Consider the following 17,251-nt stretch of genomic DNA (forward strand, 5'->3'; position numbering starts at 1 on the left):
ATAAAGTCATCATTTGTACCTGTAGGCCTATTTATTAATATTAGCAAATACACATATAAGCAATTGCAGGGACCTGTAATTGAATAGATACTCTTACATATATTACTGGTTAATAACCTATGTAGTAATATCTATAGGCATACATTACCTCCAAATAAAGCGTTAGTCTTACCTTTAATAGATAGTGCTCACATTATGTATATATACAGTATATACATGTATATATATATACACTATATATATCACCTATAATAGCACAACAGCATGTTAGCATGTTCAAGCTCAGCTGTAGTGCACTGGGTGTACTGCATTGTTTCCATGTTAATGTAAGCATTCTGTTTTCAGACACATTTGATCCACCGCGGCATGTGTTTATGACTCAGATTCTGAGGTGTGTTTTCCGATGGATAGAAACGCTTAGGACTGTTGTGAAATCCACCTCCAGCACCCTCAGAAACACGAGCATTTTCAAATCTGGTTTGTGCAGCTGGAGAAACAAATTCATGCGGGTCCCTTTAAATAGAGAGAGTGAACAGTGATCCGAATCAGTCAGCTGCACTGTGGGCCATGTGTTCTTCATCCTCCTCCCCTCTCATTCAGCTGTTTCCAAACGACAACACCTCCCCCTCCCTCCTAAACCCTGCTCCCGCTCCGAGTGCAGTCATTTCTAGTGCAGAGAAATGTCCCTGGTGACACTGAAAGATGACGCAGGCTCTCTCTCTCTTTCTCTCTCTCTTTCCCTCCGTCTCTCTCTATCTCCCTCTCTCTCCCTCTCTTTCTCGCTCTCTTTTCCTCCCTCTCTCTCTATCTCCCTCACTTCCTCCCTCCGTTCCTCTCTCTCTCCCTCCTTCCCTCCCTCCCTCTCTCGCTCTCTATCTTTCTCTCCTTGTTCTCTCTCTCCCCCTTTCTCCTTGCTCCCTCTCCTTGCTCTCCCTCCCTCCCTTTCTCTCTGCTCCGGCACTGCAGTGCTGGTTGTGATTGCATACACACACACACACGCGTGCGCGTGCGCACACACACACACACACACACACACAGGAGCGTAGCTGAGAGGCAGGGACTGCAGCAGCAGGCACCAGCCGCGTCTGATCTGTATGGGGACATGAGGAAGAGGAACCGGGAAAGGATATAGCGTAGCATCTTACACAACCCCGTGCGTGCGTCTCTGCACCAGTGGCAACGGTGCATTTCGAGAGCGGGCAGCTTATGCTATCTGCCCCCCTCTGCACTGCCTCTGCATCCCATTCACCCCCATCTCCTCCCATTCCATCTCTTCCTCCCCCTCCTGGCCACGGCATCATTAGGCAGGACTACAGACCGTCGAGGACCACTGATCGCTGGACACTTGGGTTTGCCCCGGCTGAAAGAGTCTGTGGCCATGGTAGATCTTCACCTTTACTAGCTACTGGATTGTAAATTGCACTCAGGAGGGAGAAGAATACCCCCCAAAATCAAAAGGACTCTTGGATGTTTGTTACTCTTTGTTCTGGTGTTGTCATTGGCGCGTTTCCTCTGTTTCCTCGGTTGTTTTCCCCTTCTCTGAGACTGGCTAGCTGGCACTGCAGCACCAGGACTGCAGGAGTCGTGAATAGGTAGGGCATGAGGACCCAGGGGCGACCCAGCGGAAGGGCTTGAGCTACCATTACTGCCACTGCTGCTGCTGAGGTGCTTATCTTGATTTTTTTTCTACAGAAAGGGCGTTTGGTGGGGGTTGGGGTGGGTGGTGACAGCGCAGGTACCCGGGACCGTGCAGAGCAGAGCGGGTGGCTCTGGCGTAGAGGAAGGCAGACAGGACGTCCTGTGGGAGAGAGGGGGGAGAGGGGCTCGGGCTCCTGATGGTGGCTATTTGTGCCTCCCCTAGCTGAACGATTGGGGACAGCGCGTGGAAGAGAAGATGCTTATGGCCCGAGACACAGCGCGGGATGAGGCCCAGAAGCTGCACAGGAAGTGGCTCAAGCACCAGGCCTTCATGGCTGAGCTGGCCCGCAACAAAGAATGGCTGGCCAAGATAGAGCAGGTGAGTGAAGAGGGGAGGGAGGGAGGGAGGGAGAAGGGAGGGAGGGACAGAGGGGGAGGTCAGACAGAGCAGGTGAATGGAGGGGGAGGGAGGGGGAGTAGGTCAAATATACCAGGTGAGTGAGGGGGCAGGGTGTTGTGCCAAGATGGAGCACATGATGGAGGATGGTGTGTATGGTGTGTATGGGAGTGTGTGTAGGGGGGGGGTGTTGATGTAATCACTCACTTTTCATTACTCAGCCGTGAGTACCGGAAATCCATGCTGTCAAGTGCTTTCCTAAAGGACACCCTGGATTTAAAGTTCAAGGTTATGACTGTGATAACAGTTGTTTTTCATGACTGGTACAATGTGCAATGCCTTTTTGGATTGCTTTTTTTCATCTCCTGATTTTGGATGTGCTGCACATTGGAATAGCTTCTTCCAATGTATTCCTGTTCATGTGTCTGTTATAAGAATAGGATGAAATGTGTGATCAACATGACAGTCAATCATACTGCTTAAATCATTTAGGGAAAACAGACCTGTATGGTACTTTATAGGCCAAGGCATATACAATCAATCATGAGTTCTTTTTCATGGAACATTTATAATCTGTAGTAAGTCATTCATGCAAATGTGTAGTGCAACTAGAGAATATGAAATCCCAGTTGTCCACTGCAGTTTTGTCAGTAGAGCCTCAACCAATACAATACCAAGTGTTCTCCAACCCTCCCCTGTAGAAGGTGTAGAAGAGTAGAAGAGACGCTCAAGTGGGTTTTCCAAGTGTGAATTAGTTGATTGAAGCCCCAATTAAATCAAGAATAACTAAGAATGTACTGCATCTGAATTGATCTCTTAGTCTGCCAGTCAGGAACTGGAACACCCAATGTTTGAAATACTGTATGTAGAGACCATACTGTATGTAGAGATCATACTGTATGTAGAGACCATACTGTATGTAGAGACCATCTGTATGTAGAGATCATACTGTATGTAGAGATCATACTGTATGTAGAGATCATCTGTATCAGTGTTTCCTCCAGGATTTTTTACAATGGTGGCGGATGGCCCTGACCGAGCGCGCAGCGCGCGCGATTTTTTCCCGCGTCCACGCGCATGAAACGTGCACGCGCGCTCCTTTTTTTTTTTTTTGTACATTTTTTTTTTCCTTTCCTAACACCAGGGGAGCCACCCCTCCTAAATTTCGTTGTTTAGTACCTGTACTGTAGCAATGACAATACAGTCCATTCATTCATTCATTCATTCAAACAACGATCTAATCACAGCCAAAACTAGAGGATGGCCCCCCAAAAATATATGAATATACAGAATATAAACTTTTGACTGACAGTCACATACACACACACAAAGATCATCAGCTATAATATAATACGAAGTAGGCCTACATGAGCACAAAAGCGGCTAACGTTACTGATTAACTGTTTACTGTAGTGCAGAGAGATGGTAGTCGTAGGCGGCGTATCAAATGACAAAGCTAAACGTTTAATGAAGGACATGAACGATTGTCAACAACACACTCAAGCAGTAAATAGGACAGTCTAAACAACTTGGGTACTACGCAATCAACTGCGGACGGAACAATACTCTCAACCTATAGTTCCGTGCGTGAATTATGTCAACCCACCACATTACAGAAGTAAAATCACAGTCAGATGGAGCATTCGGTAAACAGCTGAGTATCAGCTGAGTTAAAGAAAACAAACTCTTACCTTTGATGAGACCCACATGAGCCCTGTTTTCCCGTACTTCTCCCGTGTGTCTCTTATTGTCCAAATGTTCCCTGAATTTTAGCTGCATGTTTTTCCAGCATGTAATTCCGTTGTCAATAAAAAAATCGTCTCCCCTTCTTTTCCCCTTGACAATACTGTGTCGTTGCTAAAGTGACGGCACATAAGAATCGTTTTTTGACTTGCTAATGTCTGCTAACGTAGCACTTGAAACTGGCGCCGTTCTCTGGACTGCAGCTGCTCCCGCGTTAGCATTAGCATCCATCTTTTCTTCTCCCTTCTCACCGTCACGAGCTCAAATGACACTTGTCGGCCGATCTAACTCTTAACACTCACTTACAGGACTTCTGACACCATGTCGTGTTATTCTATTAAACATACACGTGAGTCCTTCTGTATTTCAATGTAAGTGTCTTTATTTTAACTCGCTCTGTAAGCTCTACAATACCGGTCTCTTGTTGTCTCGTCGTAACCTGCCCACCTGACCTGGGGGGTATTCCATCAACGTCGCTAAAGGAAAATCCTGGCTTATTTTTGATAACTCTCGCGAGACCTATCAGAATATGCCTGGATATTTTTAAGAACTCTCGCGAGATTTATCAGACTAAACCTGGATTTTCCCTTTAGCGATGTTGATGGAATACCCCCCTGATGTCACTACGGTGGCCTGTACACAATAACAATAATACCACAGTTCACATTTAGACCAATCAGGAGCCCTTGTGTCACGTCGTCAACTGAATGTCATTAATCTGATTTTGGATCAGCGGTTAGAGAGAGATGGGCGTGGATTTAGGTGCACTTTTAGTCAACATCCATTATAGCGCTGATCTAGGATCAGATATATTTTAATCAGCAAAAAAAGCGATTAATTAATTGTGGACTGAATCAATTCGTGGCGGAGGAAATTCATTCGTGGCGGCCCGCCACCAATAAATGCATGTAGAGGAAACACTGCGTATGTAGAGACCATACTGTATGTAGAGACCATCTGTATGTAGAGATCATACTGTATGTAGAGATCATACTGTATGTAGAGATCATACTGTATGTAGAGATCATACTGTATGTAGAGATCATCTGTATGTAGAGATCATACTGTATGTAGAGATCATACTGTATGTAGAGACCATACTGTATGTAGAGATCATCTGTATGTAGAGATCATACTGTATGTAGAGACCATACTGTATGTAGAGACCATACTGTATATAGAGACCATACTGTATGTAGAGATCATCTGTATGTAGAGATCATACTGTATGTAGAGATCATACTGTATGTAGAGACCATACTGTATGTAGAGACCATCTGTATGTAGAGATCATACTGTATGTAGAGACCATACTGTATGTAGAGACCATACTGTATGTAGAGATCATACTGTATGTAGAGACCATTGGTCCAACAATATCCCCCTGTGAGAATTAGCTTTTTCAGATGTTTTTTTTTTACCTGGATTTTGAACCACTTTTGTTGGGTATAAGCATACAGTAATTGCTCTTTGGAGGGTATGGATCCAACATTTGAATTCAACAACAAAGTAAAGCATGTTGATCTTAGCTACTGTACATTATACTGCACTTGGGGATTACTACATTTTCATAGCATTTTGAGTGTGTTTATGTCATCACCTAAAGTCCTAAACATTTGACCAAAATCCAATATACTTCCATAGATTCCAGGAAAGCAGTGTTGTTAGTTTGCTTGATAGAAAAAAAAATGTGTTGACTGTTTGATAAGATTTGACATAGTATAATCATTTCTTATGCCTTGCCAAAATGTCTTGAATGAATGGCATGTTGATATCACCCATTGATCTTACATGAATGATTTTGTTGATCTGATAGTGCTGTTGACTATTCATGACTGATACCATGATGTATTTGGCAGCAAGCATAGCTATATACCGTAACATGAATAATTAACATCAATATGATATTGTGAGATTAAACATTAGGTAATGAATAACTCATATAGATTATGACTTCCCCTATTACTACACCTGACGTGTAAAAATGCTCAAACAGCCATCTTGAAATGTGTCATGCAGTGTACCATGCAACTGTAGCCCCTTCTTAATGATCCTGATACCTCTCAAGGTCCTGTCCTGTAGCCAATGGCAAAAGGGCTTTGTAGAGGGTCCAGGTTTGCCCAGTCGCTTTAATTACATATGTGTGGTTTTGGTTTCCAAGATTATGCCTATAAAATTAAATTGGATTAAACAGGCTGCAGTGCAAATATAACTTGAAACAAATTAGCTTCAGACGATGCTGTTAGATCTGCAGTGCTCAACACTGCAAACCCACCATAGAGTATATATATACTGTATATATCCTTCACTCATGTCAAATAAGGCCAGCTTTGTTTTGAAAACTGCTTTGGTTAGTGATTTGCATGTTTTTTGTAACGGTTAGGCCTATATATATATATATATATATATATATATATATATATATATATATATATACATTATTTTGTTTAATATATTTATTTATTTTAAGATTGAAGAGATATTTTTGGATAAATATAGTTACAGTATGTCCTGTCCTTTGGTATGGTACATATCTCTAACAGTACATCTCAGTAGATTCAGTATAGTCAGCGGAATGCAAGTAATTGAAATATGTACATTTCATACCTGTGTAAGCTTGGTTGAAAGGATCATCTGACAACAATTACGAATGCACTTACGTATCATGTCCATCTACTAATGTCTCAGAAATGTCTAATGATGACACGGACAGGCCGTCCCCTTAGAATGACAGCTCAAAGTGAAAATAGAATGAAAAAGGATACCGCTTTGCTTCTGAATCATCAGCGTATCTGTATAACCTTTCATGCCAGATCCCAGATAGATACACTCAAAGATTGGACATTGAGTGCAGAAGATGGCTGCCCAGTCGGTGGTGCGAACACAAGGCTGACTAGTGTGCTTTCTCAAGGGCTCTGTGTCTCTGTAGCCCTCATACACGTTGTTACAGAGACCCTCATGTCGAGCTTCTCTCACTAACATCCCCTAATCACCCCCACCTCTCCCTCTCTCGTTACCTGAGAGACTGGGGGAGAAAAGATGACGCTGCGCGTCCTGCTGCGATTGGAGAACTCGGTGTCCTTTTGGAAGGGTTCCCGCCCCGGCCCCTTGCCTCTGCTCTCCTTCAGTACTTACTCAGCAGATGGGCCTGAGCTCGGAGCTGCACGCTGGGCTTGTCTCTGTGGAGGATCTTCAGTCCTCTGAGGATCGCTTCTCTGTTACAGTGAGACGAACTCTGGGGTTTTACTGACGGCTGACCTTGTGCCAAGCTTTACCAGTGGCTCAGGGGTCAAACGCTCTGTAAACATTCAAACACACCCAATCCCACTGGAACACTTAACCTGTCAATCAGACGGAGACATGAGGGATCACGTCCAGGTGATATCCTTGGATTCTGCCCAGCCAACACCATATTCTGTCTGTCTGTGTCTGTCTGTCTTTATTGGGTGCTGCTACAGATGTAGTATTGTTTGAGTGAAAAAAATAACCTTGGACCCATTGTCCCCATTGATCTATTACATCATTTGTGTTAGGAGTAGGAGTGTCTAGATAATACCCAGTTGACCAGTTTCTCAAATGAGGGTGTCTTTTCAGTGTCTTTGGGGTGACTCAATTGATTATTGATGTACAGTACTTGTAGTTGCCAGTAAGGCACCCAACACCATGCTGCAAATGATGAGCACACCTCTGAGGTTTTAAAGGATTTGTATATTAGTGTCCATGTTAGAAAATTGTACATAGGCATCGTCTGGCAGTATGAGATGTCTATACCATCTTTGCATACATTTATTTATATGGTTATTTAAGGCATTTGTATAGCTTGATATTTAGGTGTCGGTGTGCTTGTCGGTATACATAGGATATACAGTCGGTTTATTTTGCATGTGTGTTTGCACATTGTAGGCTGTATGCTATGCTGTACAGTAGGTGTATGTGTGCATGACTGTACACACATTTATGTTTGAGTGGACGATTTAAATCTTCTTGCTTTATCATGCTGTTCTCCACCATTTCATTGTGCTGTATCAGCAATGTGAGCTAGCCTTCAGGATTTTCAATATTAACATGAATGATGATAGTATGGAGCAATGCAGCCACTGACATCACACTATGCTAAACTGTTTTTCTGGACTGTGCCATCATAGATGCATTCAGTGTCCTACTGTATCACATTAACTGCCTTCTCCCAAAAATCACCTGCATATTTGTTTCTCTATCTATCGTTCGCTTCTCCTCCTCCTTTCTCTATGCCCTTCTCTCCTTAGTCTCTCCTCTCCCTTTCCTCTCCCTTTCCTCTCCCCACCCCCCATTCTTATTTCCCTTCTCTTTCTCCCTGTGTGTCAGTAAAGCCAAGGGAGAGATGAGAAAGAGACCTAGCCTTGTTTTTGCTGGCTCTGCATTATGAGAGGGAGTGAGAGGCACAGGAAAAGAGAGGAGAGAGAGGGAGGGAGAGGGAGAGAGAGAGGGAGAGAGAGAGGGAGAGCGCTAGCAGCAGTTAAGCAGAGATTCCGTGCCAAGAGGAAGAATGCAGCACTGCATTATGAAAACCACAGGACAGGTCCAGCTCTCTGTGAGAGATACAGCAGAGCAGGGTTTAAACCACAGGACAGGTCCAGCTCTCTGTGAGAGATACAGCAGAGCAGGGTTTAAACCACAGGACAGGTCCAGCTCTCTGCGATACAGCTCTCTGTGAGAGATCCAGCAGAACAGGATTTAGACCAGGGAATCTGTTATATATACTGGGTTCTTATTCCCCTTCAAGGTGCTGTAGATAGCTAGCAAAAACATGTATTACCTTTTAGCAGGCTGTATTGATCATTGATAATACATATGATCAAGGCCTCTCTTCAAAGGGGTAGAAAGAAACAAACGTCACATTTCTACGATCTATTACACTTACGGTTGTGAAGGTCTACATAAGTAAAGTATGTCAGTCTTGTAGCACAATGTTGTCCTCCGTCGTTGACATTCAGTGGTCTTTCATACCACAGGAGAGGAATCATTTGATAAAAGCTTGTCATAAACACCTTCTGCTCCTCTTAGTCTGAGCATGGGAGGAGACTGTACAGATTCTATTTCAGGGACTTGGAGTGGAGCCACTGAGAGCCTCATCGACAGAGGAAAACGCTACAAGCTTTGATCAGTCCACGTCTCCTCATCCAGATCACGTCATGCACAAAGCCCACAAGAATTTCAAAAGAAATAACACAAACGGTTGTGCTTGGAAAGACCAGGGGTTTATTAGGCTTTCCATGCATGATGTTGTAGGTCAGCCTGGGCTTTGTTATATACCTGCCTCTACACAAGTGGAGCTTCACTGAGCTATCATTGAGCTATCACTGAGCTATCACTGAGCTATCACTGAGCTATCACTGAGCTATCACTGAACTATCACTGAGCTATCACTGAGCTATCACTGAGCTATCATGGCTCTGCTCAGGAGTTAACATTGAGTCTGGGACAAAGCTGGGAAATCATCCAACCTTTTGTTTTAGCGCAGAGTCTGACAACTCCATCTTCCCCTCCTATTAATTTATGTGCGTTTTCTTTTGACTAGACACAACATTGCAGGTCAAGGAAAAGGTTGTTTGTCTTTTAGTCAGGGTCATGACCTGAAACAGAAAGCAATGACAGTGATGTGTTAGGGCTTCTCTGAGGTGACTTGAAAAATGACTAGAAAATATTTTGGGTCACTGCAACCCATAGTTTTGTATTTAGGCACTGTAGGTCTGTATGCAAGTAGGGTCCTTAATGTATTTTCATTATTAAGTATATTTCTATGACCATAACTGTCGGTTTTGTCCTTTTATGGGCATGATATAGTTAAGCCTAAAGCCTCTTACATATTGGCAACAGTAGAGACATCAAACACTGGATATGCTTCATACTGTATCATACTTTACAGCAAATTCCTCTTAGCATGCTTTGTTAGTGAGAACCTGCGTGTGATTAGCTCTGGCTTTAAATACAAATAGTTATTTCTGGCATTTTACACACAAAAAAGAGATACAGTGCAGTGTGATTAAGTATATTTCAGAAATTGTCAGTATGTGTGTTACTAAAGGGAACAATCAGCCTGGCCAGTTACATTCCTTGAAGCGAAAGCTGACATTATACATGCTCATGTAAAACCGCTCAGGCAAGAAATATGATTCTTCATTACTTTATTACATGAGGGTGACTGTATACTTTTAACTGAATTTCGCTGTGGTGGCAGATTTCCAGCAGACTTTTTTAAGAGTCTTTCAGAGCTCTTTTAACTCTGCAGCATCTATTCTGAAAACATGTCTCAACCACCTTACAGACACTCCAATTAAACTCCTATCATGACATACTGTAACCGTTTAGAAAAAGTCACTTTATTGAGCTATAATCCATAATAAATGTTATTAAATGCAATACATGGATAATTAAACAAAAAACAATTTGAAATGAAATAGAATTTTATTTTATATGCATTTCACATGAGTCACATGAGAACACACTTTACGAGAACAACACTATTTATATGAAGAGTTTAAAAAATAAACAAAAAAGGAAAATAAAACTATTTAGAGAAACAAAAAGGAAAGCAAGCAGTAACACAAAACTACACAACATGTCCAACATCACAAGTTGGACTTACAGTGTCGTAATAAAACAGTGAAATAATACAATATCAAAACAACTGTTGGCCGTGTACGTAAGTTGCCTAACAGAGTGGACATTGTCCTCCCCTCTCTGCCCTCTCTGCCCTCTCTCTCTGTCCAGGAGGGCCAGGAGCTGATCCAGGAGAAGCCGGAGCTGCGGTCGGTGGTCCAGCAGAAGCTGGAGGAGATCAGGGAGTGCTGGACAGACCTGGAGAGCACCACCAAGGCCAAGGCCCGCCAGCTGTTTGAGAACAACAAGCCTGAGCCGGCGGTCAAGAGCTACTCAGACCTGGACCACCAGCTCTCCCACCTGGAGCAGCAGCCCCCACAGCTGGAGCAGGCCCACCATCTGCCCACCTTCAATGAACAGCTCCAGAAGTTCCAGGTGCTTATTAAGGTTTTGGTTTGTACTGTGGCAGCTTAAAAAAATAATTTAAAAAACTGATTTGTACTATTAGCGCTTCCTTCAATTAATTATGTAATTGATCAAAACAAAAACCGAGAGCTGAGTTTGTCACTTTTTTTTTAACATTCAACACATACTCCCATTTCCCTGTGATTTCTGTCATCTTCTCTAATGTTCCCGTGTGGCAGGGCTACAGAGCCCGTTGTTGATTGGTTCTGCTTTGGTTCCATGTTTCCGCGACAACAAGCTCATTGACATTAAATAATGCACCGTATGCTTTGTTCTTAAAGCTGGCCGACCCATTACATAACATCCACAATGCTCACATAAGAAAATAGCTGAAAAAGTGCTGAAAGGCTGATGTGCTTGTCTGTTTGGGCGTCTCTCATCTGTCTCTAACACGACCTCCTCTTTCCTTGCGCCTCAGACCATGGAGTCTCAGATGGGGGAGTTGTATAAGGACGTTGGGGAGCTGGGGGGCTTGCAGGGGGTCTGCCTCCCCCAGCGAAGCCTGATGAAGTGTGACGACGAAGGGGGCGAGCAGCCAGCTGTGGTGGAGACCCGCATTGTTCGCCTCATCGAGCCCCTCAAGGAGAGACGTCGCATCCTGCTGGCCTCCAAAGAGATGCACCAAGTCGCCCAGGACCTGGAGGATGAGATAGTGAGTGACACACTTCATTACTCCGTGCTGCCCGGCCCCCCGTCCCCTCTCCAATCTCAGTGCATTCTGCTTTTCATATAATTTCTCTCTTTTGTGTCTCTGATATGTGTCCAAAAATGTCTGAACGTCACAGAATTTGAAAGATGTGAAACGTATATAAAAAGGAGATAAAAAACATCTGTCTTTTCTCTCTCTTAGATATATAGCTGATCATAATCTTCTGTTTTCATAGCTGTGGATCCAGGAGAGACTGCCCCTGGCCTCCTCTAAGGATTATGGGAACAGCCTTCAGAGTGCGCAGCAGCATGTGAAGAAGAACCAGGTGTGTGACAGATATTCACTTAACAGCACAACTCAGCAACTCAACACTTTTACACCTTATCCCAACCTGACCTGACCTCAGGCCACTCAACACTAAACCAGATCTCTGATTGGCCCCTCAGACACTCCAGAGGGACCTGCAGGGGCGTCGAGCACGGGTGGAGGAGGTTCTGGACCGGGCGGGGATCATCGCCTCGCTGCGGACCCCTGAGGTCGACTTTGTGCGTGAGGGGGCGGGGCACGTGCGTCAGCTGTGGGAGGTGCTGCGGCTGGAGGCGGAGAGGAGGTCGGTGATGCTGGATGCTGTGTTACAAGCCCAGCAGTACTACAGCGAGGCCACCAAGGTGGAGTCCTGGCTGGCAGGACAGAAACTACACCTCATCAATGAAGAGAAAGGAACGGTACGTAATATAATATAATATAACAATATTTCATCTGACCAGGGAGGCATAGGGGAACTGCATTGGGGAACTGCAACAGGATGTGAATGGGATGTGCTTATTGGATGTGAGACTGATACTATTGGTTGATGCTTATGACAGCAGGTCTCTCTTGTAAAATACATTTTCGATCTTAGTGGTACTAACCTGTAGAAATAGATCAATCAAAAAACATGTTTTAACTGCATTAAGATGGATTTTTTTTGTTATACAGGATGAAGCAAGCACCCTGCAGCTGCTGAAGGACCACCTGGCCCTGGAGCAGACAGTGGAGAACTATGCAGAGACGGTGGGCATGCTCTCCCAGCTGTGCCAGCGCCTGTTAGAGATAGGACACCCTGACAGGTACAGACGGTTTTTTTTTACTACGGTCACTTGGATGTTTTCTTTCTGTTACTTTCTGGTACATTGATGTGCATTGTGTTTAATATCACTCTATCTCTCTATCTATGACAGTGAACAGATCACCAAGCAGCAGTCTCACATAGACCGCCTCTACGTGTCTCTGAAGGACATGGTGGAGCACAGGAAGACGAAGCTGGAGCAGCAGTACTGGCTGTACCAGCTGAACAAGGAGGTGGAGGAGCTAGAGAAGTGGATCACTGAGCGGGAGGCTGTGGCCAGCTCCACTGAGCTGGGCCACGATCTGGAGCATGTCACGGTCAGTCCTTGGTGTGTTAGGAGGGAAACCCTGTTCTGGTCCCCTTGAAAGATGAAAGAGGACAATTAAAAAGAGGAGAGATGAGAGATCAGTCCCCCAGCTGGTTTTCAAATATTACATTACCAATTTACCATTGTCACTGACTGTGTTTCACACTTCTCAAGGACACATGCCATGGCATTGTGAGAGATATATAGTATAATCTCTTTTCAACTCCAGTAAATATGTAGTTCCCAAGCTGATTCTGTCTTTTCTTCTTATCTCCTACAGGTGCTGCAGGAGAAGTTCACCAAGTTCTCCTCAGGGACAAACAGCTTAGGTCAGCAGCGGATGGAATCTGTAAATAAGATGGTGAACGAGATGATAGACTGCGGGCACTCAGACGCGGCCACCATTGCTGAGTGGAAGGATGGGCTGAACGAGTCCTGGGCAGACCTACTGGAGCTCATGGAGACCCGCGGGCAGATGCTGACAGCCTCACACCAGCTGCACAAGTTCTTCACTGACTGTAAAGAGGTACAGCTGCCATTATTTTACCACTTAGTATACTATAGTATATTGTTTGGGGATACTGGTAAAATAAAGCAAGTAGGTGTTTGAGATTATACATCTGAGGGTCCCGTGATGATACTGTCCTGTGTTGTAGGTCTTGGCTCAGATTGCTGGAAAGATGAGGCAGCTGCCAGAGGTAAGGGCATGCCAAGCCAGCATAGCCAACCCAGCCACCCTTCAAAGGCTCATGCACTCCTTTGAGCACGCCCTACAACTACTAGTCTCACAGGTGAGATGACGTTCACACTGGCTCTTCTGTCAAACCCATCACTCAAACACATAGTACCTATCCGAGAAACATGACTGATGATTCACTTACTTTAGATAAATGTACTTTGGAAAAAGTTGCTTTGAATAAAAGCGTCTGCTAAATGTCAAAAATGTAAATGTCAAAAACATGAAGATGGTATGGGAGGTGGGCCCTACAGTATACTCCAAAATACAAAATGTATCATGGATGAAAACACCATTGTGTACACAGTAACAAAGATCAATGATATTGTTGTGCCCATGTAGTGCACGGTATTTACGGTGTAATGCTAAAAGACAACCAACACATACAAATGTGCGTCTCCTGTCATGGTGTAGGTCAGGCAGCTGCAGGAGAATGCTGCCCAGTTGAGGACTATCTATGCCGGGGAGAAGGCCGAGGCCATCATGAGCAAGGAGCAGGAAGTGATGCTGGCGTGGAAGGAGCTGCTGGTTTCCTGTGAGGAGAGCCGTGTCCATGTCACCTCAGTGACGGACAAGATCCAGTTCTTCTCAGTAGTCCGTGAGCATCTCATGTGGATGGAAGGCATCATGGGCCAGATAGGAGGGGATGAACCCAGGTAAGAGAGCCCAATTTAAGGCTAATTGTCATCCTTTAAGCTACTTGATACTTGATGTTTGATAGTTAGACTAATCTTGTACATTACAGATAAAAGGAAACCTATGTGTAATCTATTTGAGTAACCATTTGAGGCACCCCCCAGTTGAGCTAATTCTCTCTTGGTTTGGACGTAGTTCATTACTGCCTAGTTTAAGAATAGAACACTGAGTAACCTTGACCTAATTTCATTTGACATCTGACATTCAATTGAATTTGGTTTTCTATAAGGAAATTATATATTAACACCATTTCATATACAGTATTTCTCCTCTTAGCTTTCCTTTGATATATGTGTAACATATACATATTGTATCCTATTTAGCTGGTTGGTCTGCACACACCAGTCAAGCACATGGCTAACATTTCACTTACTGTTCTTTTTACCCACCCTTCATCTGTGACATTTGCGTTGTCTGAGCCTGTTTCCTAACTGTCCTATCCTGCCTTAGGGATGCGTCCTCTGTTGAGGCAATGATGAAACCGCACCAGGAGTTGAAAGGGAAGATGGATGGCCGCAGCAAGGCGATACAGCAATGTGTGGAGCTGGGCAAGATTCTGCTGGCCGCAGGCAACCCTGCAACAGAGGAGGTCAGGCTAACACACAACACACAAAAGCACAGTTCATTCATGGGGTGTCCCATAAAATAATGTTCACACAAGGAGCAAAAAGTAAACCACATAATATTTCCCATTCAATAGTGAAATGTTTTGGAAATGACATTGTTGTGTTCTTGAATACATCTCAACTGTCTCTCCAGATAAAGGAGAAGTTGGACAGCCTCCTGCTTAAGCAGAAGGATCTTGCTGAGAAATGGGACAAACACCAGGAAAAGCTACAGCGCAGTGAGTGACTCACTACACCAGCACTGTGAAGCAAACCACTCTTAGCACTGCAGAAATTTAAATATGGAAGGGCTCTTGTTGGAGAAAAACAATGGTTTTAGATTGTGCCTTGCCATGTGTAGTTAACATGCCATGCATGAATTGTAATAGCTCTTAATTAGAGCAAATATCACACTGCGCACTTATTATGAACAAGACTGTTGTCTGTGAGCTTCAACAGTAACTACAACATTCATGAACAAAACAACACAAATATACATACAATACATCACATCAATAACAAGTTTCAGCATGAATGTGTATCTGAACTGAAAATGCTGTATGTCGCTTGTCACTACAGAGCAGGAGATGTACCAGTTTGCCCAGGAGACAGTGAAGGCGGAGGCCTGGCTAAAGGCCAAGGAGCCTCTGATCAGCACTAGCTCCAGGGAGGCTGCTGCAGGAGAGGTCCAGGCCCAAACAGATGAGGTGGAGCAGCTCATCCTCCGTCACGAGGCCTTCCGCAAGGCTGCTGCTACCTGGAAGGAGCGCTTCAGCTCACTAAGACAGCTCTCTAATGTAAGCTCTTCCTCAGATGTATCAGTTTGACCAAAAGCTCTCCACTGTCAATATGGTATTATAAACTTGTAAATTCCATTATTACCCTTATAAACTCCATATATACCATTAACAAATTACTATGTATTACATAGAGAAAAAATAAGATTACTATAACATGTTAATCCAATTTTGTCCCTAGAGTACTCTAATTACAGCACCGTTACACAGGTATTATAAGTATTTGCTTAGGGTACATAGACAAACCTGCTTATTGTATTGTAATTCCATTTTTGCTTTATTCTTCATTTCAATTTGGATTTTTCAGGCTGAGAAGCTTAAAGAAGAACAGCGCAAACCTGCCCCAACACCGCTTTCAAGCCGAAAGATGTTCCCATTATCTTGTCTCACTCCGAGTGTTCTCCCTGCTACCTCTTCTCTCCTGAGGCAGACCGTCCAGGTGCATGTTGAACCCCGGCCCAAGCAAACAAGTCTGGAGCTGGCAGCCTCCCCTATAGCCCAGAAATTGGGTTCGACCATAGCCAGCTACTCCCCAGTCATGAATGGATCGGGTTATCATGGACTGGACCAGCAGAGCAGTATGGGGTTGGATAATTCCAGTTACCTTGGTATGAACCACCCAGTTGGTGCAGGGGTGGATAGTCCCGGCTATCTTGGGCCGAACCACCAGAGTAGTGGAGGTGTGGATGGTTCAAGTTACCTTGGGATGAACCATCAGACTGGTGGGGGTGTGGATAGTCCTGGCTACCTTGGACAGAATCATCAGAGTAGTGGGGTTATGGGTAGTCCTAGCTACCTAGCCCAGCAGCAGAATAGTGGGGGTATAAGTCCTAGCTACCTAGCCCAGCAGCAGAATAGTGGAGGTATGGGTAGTCCTAGCTACCTAGCGCAACAGCAGAATAGTGGAGGTATGGTTAGCCCTGGCTACCTAGCCCAGCAGCAGAATAGTGGGGGTATGGGTAGTCCTAGCTACCTAGCGCAACAGCAGAATAGTGGAGGTATGGTTAGCCCTAGCTACCTAGCGCAACAGCAGAATAGTGGGGGTATGGGTAGTCCTAGCTACCTAGCGCAACAGCAGAATAGTGGGGGTATGGGTAGTCCTAGCTACCTAGCGCAACAGCAGAATAGTGGGGGTATGGTTAGCCCTAGCTACCTAGCCCAGCAGCAGAATAGTGGGGGTATGGGTAGTCCTAGCTACCTAGCGCAACAGCAGAATAGTGGGGGTATGGTTAGCCCTAGCTACCTAGCCCAACAGCAGAATAGTGGGGGAATGGTTAGTCCTAGCTACCTAGCGCAACAGCAGAATAGTGGGGGTATGGGTAGTTCAGGTTACCTAGCGCAACATCAGAGTAGTGGGGGTATGGGTAGTTCAGGCTATCTAGCGCAGCATCATAGTGGGGGTATGGGTAGTTCAGGCTATCTAGCGCAACATCATAGTGGGGGTATAGGAAGTTCAGGTTATCTAGCGCAACATCAAAGTAGTGGGGGTATGGGCAGTTCAGGCTACCTTGCTCAACAGCACAGTGGTGGG

The 17,251-nt window shown here is 44.5% G+C and overlaps 1 protein-coding gene across 1 annotated transcript; it reads left to right on the forward strand.

Moving 5' to 3' along the window:
* Window positions 1-680: 680 nt before the first annotated feature.
* LOC308155885 (spectrin beta chain, non-erythrocytic 4-like) lies at window positions 681-15,750 on the forward strand (the record flags this gene model as incomplete). The annotated part of the gene is made up of 14 exons (XM_080529251.1): window positions 681-689; window positions 1,862-2,017; window positions 10,529-10,792; window positions 11,241-11,474; window positions 11,707-11,796; window positions 11,918-12,196; window positions 12,450-12,580; window positions 12,692-12,896; window positions 13,167-13,412; window positions 13,543-13,677; window positions 14,037-14,278; window positions 14,769-14,907; window positions 15,078-15,162; window positions 15,503-15,750. The coding sequence occupies 14 exons, from the start codon at window positions 681-683 to the stop codon at window positions 15,748-15,750; spliced, it is 2,463 nt and encodes an 820-aa protein (XP_080385377.1).
* Window positions 15,751-17,251: the final 1,501 nt, after the last annotated feature.

Source organism: Nansenia antarctica, assembly GCF_963989245.1.
Source record: "Nansenia antarctica genome assembly, chromosome: 4".
Lineage (NCBI taxonomy): Eukaryota > Metazoa > Chordata > Actinopteri > Argentiniformes > Microstomatidae > Nansenia > Nansenia antarctica.